The sequence below is a fragment of the Colius striatus genome, chromosome 7 (assembly GCF_028858725.1).
Source record: "Colius striatus isolate bColStr4 chromosome 7, bColStr4.1.hap1, whole genome shotgun sequence".
Classification (NCBI taxonomy): domain Eukaryota; kingdom Metazoa; phylum Chordata; class Aves; order Coliiformes; family Coliidae; genus Colius; species Colius striatus.
Window position 1 is genome coordinate 25,392,566 of NC_084765.1, and position 16,330 is coordinate 25,408,895.

Consider the following 16,330-nt stretch of genomic DNA (forward strand, 5'->3'; position numbering starts at 1 on the left):
TAAAGCTTTATTTTGTGAGAAAGCAAAATACAGAAGAGGTGGCTGAAATTAGAGCCAGTGTAAGGCACTATAAAGAAACCACACTAAGAGTCAAAATGTGCAGTTCAGAGCAAGGATCAACTACACAGTGGTAGATGGAACCCAAAGGCATGAATAAAGAAACTGATTTGCCAATCGCATCTGAAATCAAAGGCACAAATAGAAACAAAACTCAAGACATCCAAACTGCAAGATAACAGCATCAAGTCTCCTTTAGCTGACCTGCATAACCCTTTTTTCAATGCTCAAGTGATCTCCTAACTATTCTCAATGAAAACGTGACAAGCTCTCGAGTAGGCAGAGCACAGCCTGACAGGCACAGCCTATGTCCTCTGCAAATTATATTCAACTTCCTTTTCAGACCCTTCCTACACACTCAATGTTATGGTTTCTGCTCCCTATAATCTCCCAAAACACGTGAAAAGAAAAAAAGTTCAGACTTTGCAAAAGGAAATGAATGCTTTCATCCTCAACAGACCAGGAATTTTATGATTGGTCTCAAGGACTATGGATTTCCACATGTAAATTCTTCTGAAACCGTGCAAAAGGTTGGGAGTTCTGAACTGAGTGAGAACTGTAATCTTCAAAGCAAATTACTTACCAGATTAAAGTTCTCAATTTAAAAAGGCAAACTTTTAGTATATGTGTGATTACTCTGTGCCAAGCTTTTCCTGACCATTCTTTAATGAGGTTGCACTGTAATCACCACCTGTATGTATGTGCTTAAGGACAAAGAGGCTATAGTTTTGAAGTTCACTTCCATATCTGCAACTGGAGCTCTGAGAAGCAACAGTATCAATATACTATTTCAATCACATAGGAAATTTGCCAGCAATGCTTAAGCTATCCTGAGGTAAACCTCTAGCTTCAAATCAGTGTGCGGAAAGTTCTTTTTCTTAATGTTATTTCTCTCGGTAGCTTGCTTTGGCTAACTTCTCTGGACTAGGCTTTTTTATTTGTCATGCTTTACTAACATTAGGCCTCCCATGCTACAAAAATAGGCTTCTATAAATTCAGTGGGTTTATTTCAGATATTCTTACTGTGCAGAAAAGTCAAAAAGAACAAGTGCTCCTCAAAATATGGCAAAACTTTCCAAGCATACACAAACAGGTCAGGTACCAATTGCAGATGATTGATGGCTGTTTAACTCAGGCCTCTCTGTAAGAACCATGCTGGTACAACTGATGCTCTGACAGTTACAGGTACTTAACTTCAAATAGTGCTAAGTCAGGCTTCAAAATATCAGTCTATCCAAGTTGCAGGGAGCAAGCATACTCACTTTCTTTTACTGGCAATACTAATTTCTGTTTAAGTGGGAGAGGCACAGAGCAAAGTAAAGCGGTAGTAGCCAAAAGAGTTTGCTATTTAACACCTATTAGGAATACTCATTGCAGTGAGTATTAGCTCTCCATAAGTGAAGCTGCAGGATACCAAAACAGATTTCTTGCATGGTTGCTGTCCCTTAGTAGATGTATTTTATGAAGAGCTATCACGGCCAACTGTAGATTGTCTAGATAGGAGTGAAAGTATTTTAGCCAAGTGATTAGTACAGCAGTACAGCTGTCTCAGACTCCCGACTTCCTCCCAAATGAAAGTCTGCAGAACAGCTTAAGTCTGGGACAGCTTGGGAGGAGCTATGGAGGGAGAAGTCTCCACAGGAAAGATAACAGACGCAATGTCAATGAAATGTGACAGATCCATTTTAACGTAGAATCTGCCCTGGCATACTAGGAGGCTGAGAGAATTACAATTCAAAGTCTGAATGGCAGAAGGAAGGTTACATAAGAGGTGTTATTGACAGTATCTCCATATAAATGAGAAAGCACATAGCTGTCATTCCTTGAAGGAGGCCAACTTTTGTTTGAGTAGCATCACAGCTGCCTGTTTTCTCTGAAACTGCTTGGCCAACTACAGAACTGGACAGACCAGTTTAGAAACAGCTGAAGTTTTCTTTGTCAGGAATGTTGTCTGAAAGGTCTTTCCTATTGGTTTGCCTATTGGTAAATTGTTTCAGGAATTCATAATATAAATCCCTGAATGAACTGCAGTTTGAAGAATGAAGTTTGAAGAATTCTGCAGTTTGCAGAATGAATGATTGACATGTACTAAAACATGCAAATCAATACTTTAAATCCAGTGACTGTACTTATACAGCCTCATCCAAAAAAAAAATGACCTGTCCAATAATATATCATCACATTGGCACTCACTAACAGATGCTCTAGGGATAAACATACACTGAGAATCTCCTTTTTTACTATTACCAAAGGTTGGTGTATCTGGTGTGCCATGTACTTGATTATTTGGTCTTTGGACAAGACTTTTATTTATCCTCCTACTACACAAAGACTTTTAAGACCAAAGTAAGAGACAAACAAATTAATATTTGCTACATTATGTTAAGAATATATTAAATACAATTTTAAATGTTATATTGCTTCACTTACCTCAAAGAAACTATTAAACTGTCTACCATGATCCTTCAATGCAAAGTATCTTGAAGTAAAAAACACCTCTTCACTATGGTACAGCACAATGCTGGTCAAACACAAATTCTACAAAAAGAAAAGAGAAAATCATGTAATGCTGCTTAATCAGTGTTTTCCAGGATGTCTATGAAACTGGATAGATACTTATATTAGTCATCTCTGCCTCAGTTCTTGTGACTTTACAACGCTGGAAATGCAGTGTATGTTACATGGATGGATGGATGGACATACCCATGTTTTGCAATAGGACTTTAACGGTGCCCAAGTGCTCTGCTGAAAGGCCATGGGATGAAAAATCTTGATTCCCAAGAATGCAAAATTGATGTTAAACTTACTTATCTTTTTATCTCACATTCCCAGTACCTCACTTGCATGACAATAAAGCAAACAGCTTTCAATAAAGTCTTGTGTTAATAGAATTCATAGAACTGAAACTGGGTTACCAATTTCTACTGTACAGTAATACAATTAATACACTCTCCATTTTGTGAGCAATGCAAAGATGATTCTGTTGTGGGTGCTCATACTGTCTGTAGGGAAAAAAACAGAGAAAAGCAGTGTTGTTCCCTCTCCATTGCCATGGAAAACCCAACCACAACTAAGTTATATGCCTTGTCCACAGTCATAGAGGAAATCTGGAGTTAAACAGCGTTTTGAATACAAATTCAACTGATCCTTATTTCTAAGTATTCTCATTGTATCATGAGTACTGTAAATGCATAGAAGTCTTACCAGTCCTTGAGAGGGTTATTACTTAGATAGACTCATTTCTCTGGAAACACTCTGAAATCATCAGATATCTGGGAAGTTCTTATTTTGGTAAATTTGTAGTCATATATTAGACAACTAAAATACTGTTCTGGAATTTTCAGACAGGAAAGAGATTCTTTCAGTAGGGAAATACAATATAAATCTAGGGAGCTGGGGGAAGGATATAAGGAGATAAAACGCTGTAACAACTGAACCTAAATCCACACATTTCAGAACTTGGTCAACTGCATTCTGTATCTTGCCATTTAGAAGTGGCTACATGTTGAAATGCAGTAGAGTGAACAAAAACAAGAGAACACTGCTGTTCACAGATAAAGAGCCCTCAATTTCTGTCAGGCAGCCAGATAATTAAAACGTCTAGAAAGGGACAAGACTTACACGAATTTTAAAAATGTGTAGTTAGGTAAAGTACCGATCCTGCTGCTAGAAAATGAGGATTGTTTGCAGGTAAAAGGATAAGCTAAATATTCCCCTCCTCTCAAACAAAAATCAAAGAATAATAAATTTCAGAAATCACAAAATACTTCTAATAAATGTAAAATAAAATTCCTCTCTTTTTTAATTGTTTGATTATTTATTTATTTATTTTAAACAGAAGGCATAAAAGTACTTGGAAACATATCATAACATTCTGTATGCAACAGGTTTGAGTTAGTCATGAAGAAGAAAGTATTTCTCAAACTCATTCACTAATTTAACTGCTTAATGTTGTACATCTGTGTACTGGGTTTGCCTGGCATGGTTTTGGTAGCAGGGGGCACTACAGGAGTGAGTCCTGTGAGAAGCTTCCCCCACATCCAACAGAGGCAAGGCAAGTTGACAGTGGCCAAGGCCAAATCCATCAGTAATGGTGATTAACATACTTAAGAAGAGAAAAAAGTTGCTGCATGACACCAAACAACACGCAGCCAAACAACAGAATGAGAATATGTGAGAGAAACAACTCTGGAGACTCTGGAGTACCCAGGCACTGGAGCACAAATTCTCCTCCAGCCTGTGATGCAGCCCATGGTGAGGCAGGTCCTGCCATTGCAGTCCATGCACGGAGGCCATGGTGGAACAGAGATCCACCTGCAGCCTGGGGAGGATTCCAGGGCAAAGCGGGCGAATGCCCAAGGGAGGCTGTGACCCTATGGCAAGCCCATGCTGGAGCAGGCTCTTTGCAGGTCCTGTGGCCCCGTGAAGAACGGAGCCCATACTGGAATAGGTTTGCCAGCAGGACTTGTGACTCTGTGGGAGACTTACATTGGAGTAGTTCCTGAAGAACTGTAGCCCACGAGAAGAACTCACAGTGGAGAAATTTCTGGAGAACTGTCTCCCATGGGGGGGACCTCATGCTGAAGCAGGGGAAAAGTGCAAAGAGTCCTCCCAATCAGAAAGAAAGAGCAACAGAAACAATGTGTGATGAAATGGCTGTAACCCCCATTCCCTGTTCCCCTGCCCTGGTGAGGAAGGAAAGACATAAAGAAATGAGGAGTGAAGTTGATTTCAGGAAGAAAGGAGGAGTGAGGGGAAGATGTTCTAAGATTTGGTTTTACTTTTCATTACCTTACTCCAAATCCTTCGGTAATAAATTGTATTTTTCCCCATCAGGTCTGTTTTGCCAGTGACAGTAACTGGTGAGTGATCTCTCTCTGTCCTATGTCAACCCACCAGCCTCTGTATTTTCTCTCCCCTGTCCAGCTGAGGAGAGGGAATGGTAGAGCAGCTCCAATTGGGACCTGACATCTAGCCTAGGTCAAACCTTAACAAACTGTTTTTTTAAAGACAGGCAGCACTTCTGAAAACAGATCTTTAGTCTAGATCTCCTGCAACACTTCACACTGTTTGCGCTTTTAGCACAGTTTCAGGAAAAAATTCAAACATTCCTTTAAATGTTAGGCAGGTTCACATATACAGCAGTAACACAAAGCATTTAGACAGATCCCCTAGGATACTGTTTACTAACAGACATTTTGAATTGTGAAGGAAACAAACGTCTCACTTCCTGCAACCTGACTCTTAATTACCAAACTGAGGCAAAAGTATTTTATATCACTTATTGAAACTAAGGGTATGCATGTAACATAGATTGTAACCAACACAGTTTCGAGTTCTTATCACTGTTTTTAACCAGATGTACTCAAGGGTTTTTTTTCACTCCACAGTAGTATTTTTGTCCAATATCCTTGCATGCAGGGACACAGTCTAAGCAGATCATTGTCACCTGATACAAACTTGTAGAAAAAGAAATGTGCACTCCTCTGATCCCCTTTGTAAATTGCACCTCATTTGAAAAACAAAAAAGACACTATGATGGATCTATTTTTGCAAAGAAGGGGGGAGGATACTCCAGTTTTTCCTAGAGATTATCCTTAAAAGTGCATGTATATGATCTCAACTTTTCTGATTCATCTTCATTGTCAATGTCAGGTTGCACTTCAAACTCAACTTTCAACAACATTTCAATACCTAAAATATTTCTTACTGTAAGTCAAAGATGGATTTCTTTTGAAATATTATTTGTAGCACACAGTATAAAAATGTTAAATATCTAAGTGACTTCAGAGCTTGTCTTCAGTATTATTTAAGCACTTGAGTGCTTACAGTCTATTGAAAGAAATGTCAATTTTGGCAGTGGTGTTTTTGCTATGAAAATGACCAAATGTGACAATCATTTTTCCCCCAGAAGATCCAGGGCAATATGAATACCTGAAATGGCTAGACAGTTAACACTAGGATTGAATAATACAAAATTTGGCATGGAAACTTCAAAACCCTGATAAGGTGTACTATGTGCTAGTCACTGCAATAAATCTTGCAAATGTAAAAAAATTAACTTCCCACAAGTGTTTTAAAAGCACTATAGACTTATCTAGCAAAAGACTTTCTAGTAACCATATTTACATTTTAATAGATACTATTATGGCAGCTGAAGCAACCCACATTCCTGTATTTCAGTAGAATTAGCAACACTTTCTTCACTGTATTAAAATATTTGACATTTCAGCAATCTTCCCCATTTCACCTCCTAGTGGCTTGAAAACAAAATCTATGAAACTGGACAGAGGAAAAAATAAAACCACCAAAACCCAAAAAACAATCCCCTCAAAAAAACCCCAAACCAAACAAACATGATGGAACAAAATTCAACCTCGTCTCCAGAACAACCATGGCACGACAATCAAAGTGAGATGCACTTCATTGCATATAATAAAATGTGCCTCAGTCACAGAAAATGAAACTGGATAAAGACTCAGATTTAAGCCTTCTCCCCTTTCACACTGCATGTGAATAATCCTAACACCTTCAAATTGCTGCTGCCTGTCTCAGCAGTTATACTACCAAGTTATGAGCTAATCATAACAATCCTTTATCTTGGTATTTACCAAAAACTACTCTGATGCTTACTTTCATAGAATTATAGAATGGCAGCACTTGGAAGGGACCTTTAGAGATCATCTAGTCCAAATCCCATACAGAAGCAGGTTCACCTAGGTCAGATCGCATAGGAACATGTCCAGGCGGGTCTTGAAAACCTCCAAGGAAGGAGACTCCACAACCTCTCTGGGCAGCCTGTGCCACTGCTCCATCACCTGAACAGTGAAATAGTTTTTTCTTATATTTAAGTGGAACTTTTTGTGGTCCAGCTTCATCCCATTACCCCTTGTCCTGTTGCTAGCTACTATAGAAAAAAGAGATGTCCCAACCTTCTGACATCCACCCTTTAGATATTTGTAAATGTTAATAAGATCACTCCTCAATCTCCTCTTCTCCAGACTAAACAGCCCCAGTTCCCACAGCCTTTCCTCTTATGAAAGATGTTCCAGTCCCCTGATCATCTTGGTGACCCTGCACTGGACTCTCTCCAGAAGTTCCCTATCCCTCTTGAGCTGAGGAGCTCAAAACTGGACACAGTACTCCAGATGAGGCCTCACCAGGTCCAGGGGGAGAAGAACCTCCCTTGACCTGCTGGCTACACCAGGATGCCATTGGCCTTCTTGGCCACGAGGGCACATTGTTGGCTCATGTTTAGCTTATTATCAATCAGGACTCCCAGGTCTCTCTCTGCAGAGCTTTCAACATTATCTGCAGAGTCTCCCGAATTACCACAACCTAGCAGCCCACTTGTAGTCAGACACTGCAGCCCTTTATCAGAAGGGCTCAGATGAGTGCCTAACTGAAATTAGAAAACAAAAATACTAATTTTTAATGGAGATTTCAAAACACGGGAGAGATGCATCACAGCAGTAACTCAAAAAAAACCCCATCTAGTAGGCTCACAGGAAATCCCACTAATTTGCAGAAATGGACACAATAAGAATGCTGTGTATTGCATCATCAAAGTCATTGAGAAATATCACAGCAGATGCTGTGCAGAAAGTTAAGAAAAGAGGAAGAAAGTCCACCGGGAAGTCAACAGTCAGAGTTCTCTCAGCTAATTAACATAAAGAAACATCTTCCTACAAATTGGTTTGAGAATTTGCAGAAAGCCAATGAATTAGTTATCCTAACCTCTTAAATATCACAAGACTATTCACACATGATTTTTCATGTGACTGTAACCTTTGTGTATTGTGAGTGGATGGTACCTCACTTTCATGAATTCCAAAGTCATTTTAGCACCAACCTAGGCTTCTTACAAGCACTGTCAACTCCCATGTATCCATTTCCATCTACACACTAACTGCAACAGAAAATTCTTAATATATGCATATGTACCATACCTACTGAGACAAACCAAGACCTCCTATTTTAACTAATAGCAAGGATGTGAGATACAACATATAGAAATATACATTAACTCAATTCAGTTCAGAATTGCTCTGAGCTTTTTAGTCTATTTCATCTTGTTGACTTAGGTATATAGCAAGCAAACTTAAATTTCCTTCAATATTTATCTTTCTTGGTAGACAACATATCCTGCCAGCTACTGAAAACAGCAACTAGAAGTTGATGTGAAACCTTCAGTTTAAAGTCAGGTTTCTACTGATGTGCAAAACTCTCTTCTTGTATGAAGAAATATATATCTCTCTAAAATATTTAAAAATACCTAAATTAAAAATATACCCTTTAAGATTGCCTTTGAATCTGTTGCCTTGTACATTGGTTACAATGATTCAAAGTTGGAGTTTCCAAACCCCCTTGCCTTCTAAAAATTCCTCAGTGAGAGTGGGAAGTTAGGTGCGGCTGGGTAAGGATTCTGAAACAAAGACTCAATAACAACAGAACGGTTATGAAGCAGGTGTTCTTTACCACAGCACTGGATGCATGGGGATCCTTCTGTTAAATGTGCATGCCACAAGTACATTTATTTTATACATTAAAACATGAATATTGAATGCCTTTCATGAGGTTATTTGCCATAAACATGTCTATTCCAGGAAATAATTACGCAATTCTACAATCCATTCTTTCCCTCAGTGGTATTCATTGTTTGTCCTCTAGATTTGCTTAAGTGATTTGCTATCACTGGTTTGGTGACACTCTGCTAACTCAGTTAACTTACATCTTGAACATCTACAGGTCTTATCTCGGGTATTCTCTTTCTAGACAATACTTTGTTTGACAGAGTCCTAAGGCCTTGAGAAACATTAACAATCTTAAGAAACTTTAACCACACAAAGGTCCTGAAACCTTCAGAAACATTAGGAAACTTAAGAAGCAATATATTAAAAAATCAGGCATATCAGGAAATTAAGTAATTCAATGGTTCCATTTCAATAGTGTATCTATTAGTTTTGCTGTTCACACCTATTAAAGGATGTTTAAAACAAGTTATTTGGATTGCATTCAAAACTCACTACATTCACAATACTTTGATAAAGCACCTTACAATGCACCAGGTTTACCTAGCTAAACAATTTGTGCATACATTCAACAGCTTGGACTGCTGCTCCTGACACCTACCACCACAATTTCTGTCTCTTCAAATATTCACTAACTATATTAAAACATAAACTTGTCTCTGAAAGTTGCCTAACAGAGAAACATAGCATTAGATCTGATGAAAAGTTGTGACACACAGAACAAACGTTTTCATTAAAACAAAAATTGCAAGTTACTCTGTCTAACCCTGAAGGTGCCCCTCTGTCTTACTCTAAATGGTCTGAAAACTTCCAAGTTGTTCTGGGTGTGCCCAGAACTACTGCAGTTCAAGAAAGCTCAGCATTTCTCTCCAATCTAAGCTTGATCAAGATCCAGAGGTTTGTGTTTCTTTGCCTAAAATCTCACACTCCTCCCCTTTGCTCCAGTCCAGTAAGTGTACTCCAGAAACAACATCATCCACAGAGGCAAGATCAAGCCTCTTGACATACACAGGTGCAACTACCAATTGTCTTTTAAACTTAGCCTCGGGGATCATCTGTTTTTGCCTACGAGCCTGGTGACTCATGCTCCTGTGATAGGCAGCCGTGACTCACCGGGCTCTGCGGGGAGTGGAGCGGCGCTCCCCACTGCCTCAGGGCCGCACCTCTGCCACTGCCTCACGAATGGATGTAGGTGAAGGTGCCTACAAAGATCCTAAATAAAACAATAATGATGAAGCTCGGGGCTACCCTGGAGAAGTCTGGATTTTTCATCCCATTTCCAGAGCTGTTTCTTAATTCAGTAAATGTTCCACTTGTCAAATAATAATTTCAGTGCATTCTTTTGGAATTCAGTGGAAAATATGTGTAACCTGATTGTTTGGTACCCAATTCTATAACATTTCATTGTCCTCTGAATAATCTAAGAGACAAACACAAAGTCGGTGAAATCCAACATTGATAACAGACACAATTTCCCAATATATCCATTCACAAGAGGCAAATTTTGGCTTATAAAACTATTCTTATGCTGGAAGGTGCCACAATTCAAACAGTTTTGCTTCAGTCTTCATTGAAGTACATATAATTTGATTAAAAATCTAACAAAGGTTATGACATTAATCTTGTAAGGAAAGGGCAGAAGCAAGAAAGTGCTTGTTTATAGGTTGGGAGTTGTAGTCATATTATATATGACTTAAAGGATTTGTTTAAGTTTTCTACTATATTTTTCTTAGCCTTTGTTCACAACGCTGGTTATGTATTTGGTGAATGTGCACCAGTAATAAAAATAGCATAAAAGTGAAAATATTATAATAATGAATCTGATCTAAAATTGCCTAAAGACCCCTTAAACTCAATAATAAGCTTAAACAGGTTTAACAACAGACTAACAGGTTTCATAATAAAATATATTGTTGTGGCATGAATTATGGCATTTAGTTAATTGAGATCAAGTGCAAAAGAAGCAAGTTGGAGCAGCAGTGCTAAGTTGATTAATAATGCTGATACGATTTTAACCTCTCAAATCCCGAAAAGGTGGTTTATGTGGAGATCAGATTTATCTATGCTTTTTAAAAAGGACCAGAAAACACAAAATCAATTTGAGTGTCAAAAAAATTGACTTAATTATTCTTTGAAATAATAATCCAGAAAGATTACTTTTTCTCAAGATTCAGGCTGAATCAAAATTGCCATTTTTAGTGTGTTTTTGCTACCTTTTCACCTTTTAAAGTATTATCTGATTCTCACAAACGATTACTACATTTACTGTTCTTGTATGTGGTTTCCAGGCAGAACTCCCTTTTACCTTCTGCAAAAGGTAAAATGAATCACAAAAATTAGATCATATCTCTCTCCAAATTGACAGCGAGATTCTTGGGACATAACTGTGTGGAAACTATTGCAAACCTACCTTAAGTTCACTTCAAGACTTCAAACTAACATGCTGTGCAATTTTGGCCCCAGCATTATTTTTAAAAATGTCCTTAATAACTACAATTTTCAGAAGAATGATTTGTTATGACAACACTGTAGATGGACAACTTCACTTCTAACTGAACAATGTTATGTCAAGAAATCACAGCTCAAAGTGCATCTTTCAGTTCTTGACTCTATGTTGTCTTCTACAGCAGCCAATTTAGAAAATGTTATTAAGCTCCACATTAGGAACCTATATAGAGCTTCACCAGGTCATTGACTTCTCCCTGATTTTATTGTATTATTTTCTAAGGGCAGGCTGAAGTCAGAATAACATTTTCCACAATTTCTGTGAAGCAGCAAAGCCAGATGCCGTATTCTATTGAAAAGTTCCTTTAACTCCTCAAAAGCCTTCATAGGCAGAAAAGGAAAGCAGAAAATACCTCCAATAAGCAGAAGATAGACCAACTACTTGCAGCATGTACTTAGAATTCTATTTTATATAAGTTAATTGGTATTACTCTTAAAAGGATCAATACAAAATATGCACTCATGTATCTGTAGGTATGTAAAAAGCCCAGCACACAGTGACGCTAAAGTAGTCAAGCCAAATGGTGGTTGGTTTGGTTTTTTACCTTCTCTCTTTAAAGAGGCTACTATAGGAATCTTGATACCATCCAGTGATTTAAGGAATTCCAACTCTTACCATAGCTGTTCTGTATGATTAGTGCAGAACAAACAGGATAGACCTTATGTAACATTAGTATGTAAGGACCTGAGCATTTCTGATCCCATCTGAAAGTTGTTACTCAATGTTCAATTAATATATCCTACTTGTGTCGTGTAAATGTAGCTGCAAATTCCTTCCGTTCAAAAATCTACTACTATTCATCGTACATACAACCATTAAGAGCAGCCTGTTCCACACTTAATCAGCCCAAAGAACTGAAATTCTAGTAGTTTCAGCATTTGAAGAGTGTGAAAGGTGCTACTTATCACAGCTCCACATATTAGAAACCATCAACTCTTTTAACAAGACACATTCGACACATTTTAATAAATGTTGCTGTCCTTTTAAAGAGGTTTTTGCTAAAACTTGAGCATTCCAAACTAAAGATGTAGAAGGGATTGCACAAGTTAGAGGGAGATTACATTTTAAAGACCTTCTTTATAAAACAACCTTTCTTACTTTTCCATAATCATGATCAATATAAATCTGAGAATTTATATTGAAAGATACCGAAAAAGGAATAGTTAAAAGTCTAAAAAGTCATGTAGAAATACCTGGCATCTCTATAACTATCAACACAAAAGATAGGTGAATCCTTCATTGTTATGACAAGCAAAAGAAACAGACTTGTGTGAACTTGTGTGAACTTTGGCTATGATTAAACAACTACAATCTTGCCTACACAAATGTGCAGTAAAAGCACGGATTTATTTTCAACTAGATAGTGTTCTAGATATTTTCCTACCAAGCAAAGTTGCTAGAGTGATGTTTTGGATTTGGTTCATATATTGATTTGAGACCCTCTGTATGCTGTGGAGACTCAAGTAAAAGTATCTGCTGTGACTGGTAGGTACAATGGTCTAGCTAGAAATATTTGAGAAGTAGCATGTATGAAATGTCACTCTCCAAGTCTATTCATTTAGTTGCTCTGAAATAATGCATTATTTCAGAGCAACTAGGAATACCAGAGATTTCTTGGACCCTTTTTTTTAACCTGTAAATATGTAAAAAGAAAATTAGCTTTTCTTATGCTTCCTCATGGCCTTCTTAATTAAAGCTGTTTTCAGAACATGAGGGGTTTCTCTGAAATCCAAGAAAAGTTTCTAACTTTCAATCTTAGTCTGAGATTCCTCAAAACATAGGCTTGCAACATTGAGTGGATTTAAATCAAGAAGTAGACAATGGTTCTTAGGACCCACTGTTTTCTGCATGAAAACCAAGGACCCACCAGCCTCACTCAGAGTCCTATACGAAAAGGTCATAGAAAACGAATATTACAGCAAAGCTAATTGAAGGCACATGTACAAGGAAAGTAATACAGAAAATATTTCGGCAGTATAATCAGCTATTTCTTAGTAACACAGTCGGGATACACCCCTCATCAAGTAAAAATCCCATATATTACATAATAATTGTGCAGTTAGAAGATACCTTTCTTTTGCAAAGAGGAAACATTGTTTTCAGACATCTGTTTAAGGAGAATGTCTGTCTGGGAGAATACTTCTCTCATTTTTTCTTAAACCACTTACCATGATAATTAACTAACATGCTCTGCTCTAAAGACATACAGGGAAAAAAAAAGGTACAAAATATAGGAGGCTGTGCTTCAGAGAAGAATTTTTTTGCCCTGAGTTTTAGGCAATATTCAACAGCATGCATAGGTAAAGATCACGTGTTCCTGGTGACAAGGTTCCATTCAAAATAAATATTTCACTTTCTGTTAAACAGATGTGTATATCACAGCCTACCACAACTAACTGCGTGGCTCCAACACAAACAGAAAACCTGATGTGAAACTGCCCATTCTCTAAATTAGGGCTGATTCATACTAACAATGCAATGCAATGCTCTGTGAACACACAGAAACATTTCCAACAATATAAAAATATTGAACTTCTTAGCTGTCATTTTCAAAGGAAGAAATTAAAAAATAGGTGAACGCATGAATCTAAAGAATAGTGTCCCCATCAAGGTACTACTACTTGAACACCTGCCCTCTCCAAGTATTAGCTTTCACTAAGTTTCTTATGTTCTGCTCACAGGATTTCTGAGATGCTTGGGTACCAGCGTTAGAACACAACAGGACGGAGAGTATGTGATGGGGACTTGAAATATTTGCTTCCTTATTTAGAAAAAAACCAATTTGTTTGAAGTGTCAGTGGAGGAAACATCTCCCTGCGTAAGTAAAACATCCAAATAACAATGCTTTCTGAAAATACTTACACATTGTTCAAGAGCAGACAAGTAACAAAGCTGTATCTGTTCAAAGAAGGATGCTTAGAAACTGAAATCAAACTTCTTTTCCAACTTGTTAGTCAATCTCTACTGGAAACCTTCTTAGTCCTTGGAAGAAGTCACTAAAGTTACCAGAGGGAATACAGTCTTGACAATTGACTAAATATTCGTTCTGCATAGCTATTCATATCCACTATTGTCAGAGATGCCTAATTTTCTAAAGTAAAAGTCTGTGCAGCAGAACAGATACTAACTGGAAAATGTACCTATAACACAGACATCCATTGTTACCATTAAGATCTTTGAAGTTCAGTTCCACACTTCGGCTACAATGACTCCAAGGGCTTCTATAGAATTACGTTCTGTGTACAGAACTATAAACAGGATAAAAATAACTCCCTTGGAAGTTCAGAGATTTCCCTGCCTGTTACGTAGTTCTCTGCTTTGGGTTAAGCATTCTAAAGAAAAGCTGGCATTGCCTCAATACTTGAATGGGACACAGGATTGAAGAAACAAAATGAAACAAAAAACTAAATAAAACAAAAATTTGGTATTTGTTAATTACAGGTAAAAGCAAGGCAATTCAGTGTCAGTTTATTAGCCCATCTATTTACAAAGAAAATACATTTTAAAATGGCTATGCCAGGCCACAACTAAACAAATCTCTCTCCCTCTCATGCATTCCAGGGGCAAAGGAAGGTGACTTTCCTAGCCCAAGGGCTATATCCCCATTAACTCAATGCAGTGCTGCACTGCAGACCACTGGCTTCCTGCACTCTCTCTAATGGAGATTAATGTGGGCATGTACGCCAAAACAACTCCCCAAATCCTTTTCTACACAAGTTTTAAGGCATTTTAACATTCATTTCAATACTGTCATAACTGGAGGGAAAAAACAACAGCGAGTATCTACTGATGTACCTTTTATACTAACCAATGTCCAAAAAATTGACCAGGGCTTTCATGATAAACATTAAATGTGATCAAAGTCCTTTTCCCTGTGGTCCTCTTGCTCTTACAGAGCTTTCATCAGTAAGAATGACAAACAACAGAATCACTGTGTCTTCTTAAGAAAAAGAGAAATAAAGATTCGGTATGATCAGTGATAGCAGAAGAAATGTAAAATTCATACATTCAGAAAGCCCAAAACAATTCTTGTTCTCAATTCTACTCCTTGAGACTGAAGCAACTGAATATAATTTTCTCAAGTCCTGATTCAGTTCAGACTTTCAGAAGCATCCTAACTCTTGCAGCAGTCATACCTCCATGCGGTGAACCCTCCAGTTTCCTGCATTTTAAAATTGAACTGCAAGATCTTTTAGGATGGGGAGTGGAAGCTGTTTACTCTCATCCTGTCAGTTCAAAATGGATTTTAGATATTCTACAAATCTACGTCTTGTGCTCTGGTGGTCTAGATGACAGTATTTCAGTCCATTTAATGTAAACTGCATAAACTATTACACTCCTACAGGAGATATCAGTCCTTGACACAAAACCACAAAGATAATCATACAGTCAAGGAATCTCAGGCTATCAATCACTGAGCAGCAAAGTTGAAACATTTCACTCGCTGCGGATCTCCCTATTAGGAGATAGGTATTTTGGAAGATGCCGTCCAGTGGCGTGTGAAGAATGAGTTTATGGTTGAGAGATAAAGGACACTAATCTCACCAAATCACCAATGACCCTTACCACCCTTGCTAAAAGCATTATGCAAAAACTAAACTAATGAATCAGGAAGACTGTATTCCATTTTAACTTCCAGTCACCCATTCCAGGTCAGGTCCTAGTCTTGAGTTTTCCTCAGCCTCTAAGCAACTAAGAGAGATTTGCCTGACAGGAGGTCCCAAGACTTGACTGTATAAGCTGATGTTGCAAGGAGTAAATTTGATTCCATTCTTTCAAAGTCATTCACTGGAGCTGATTCATATAAGTACCCATTCTCATATCTGCAAAAGCCAGAAAGGTGGAAGAGAAAAGACAATAAGAAGTACAATACTTTTCTACAACCCCTGCACGGGCTTGCCAAGAAAGGCAAGGTTAATGGAAATCCCCTTTTTAACAGAACACTGGAAACCAGCACTACAGTTAGTCACAGCACAGTAAAAAGGTGACTGTATCCTGCCTTCCCACTTGGCCACACACAACTTCATTCAGGATAAACTGGCCTACTCACAATCCCATCTTGCAACACAGCAGTTTGGGCAAAATTATTACACTTAGTTTTGAGTGATTCTTCATGTCACAGCTCGACAGCATACCTGGGTTAGGAGGACACCAAAAGCAGAAAAGCATGACTACCACAACACAAGTCTACTCACTGACAGCACATTCAGCCTTCTGGCTGTATCTGAAATCAGTG

At 38.0% G+C, this 16,330-nt stretch overlaps 1 protein-coding gene across 4 annotated transcripts in view; it reads right to left on the bottom strand.

Moving 5' to 3' along the window:
- THSD4 (thrombospondin type 1 domain containing 4) overlaps positions 1-16,330 on the bottom strand; it is a 345,093-nt gene that overhangs the window by 277,150 nt on the left and 51,613 nt on the right. For all 4 annotated transcript variants that reach the window (XM_061999825.1, XM_061999823.1, XM_061999824.1 and 1 more), the window contains one exon: positions 2,488-2,595. In XM_061999825.1, coding sequence (XP_061855809.1) covers positions 2,488-2,516 — 29 coding nt within the window. In that variant the 5' untranslated portion in view covers positions 2,517-2,595. The remainder of the gene's footprint in view (positions 1-2,487; positions 2,596-16,330) is intronic.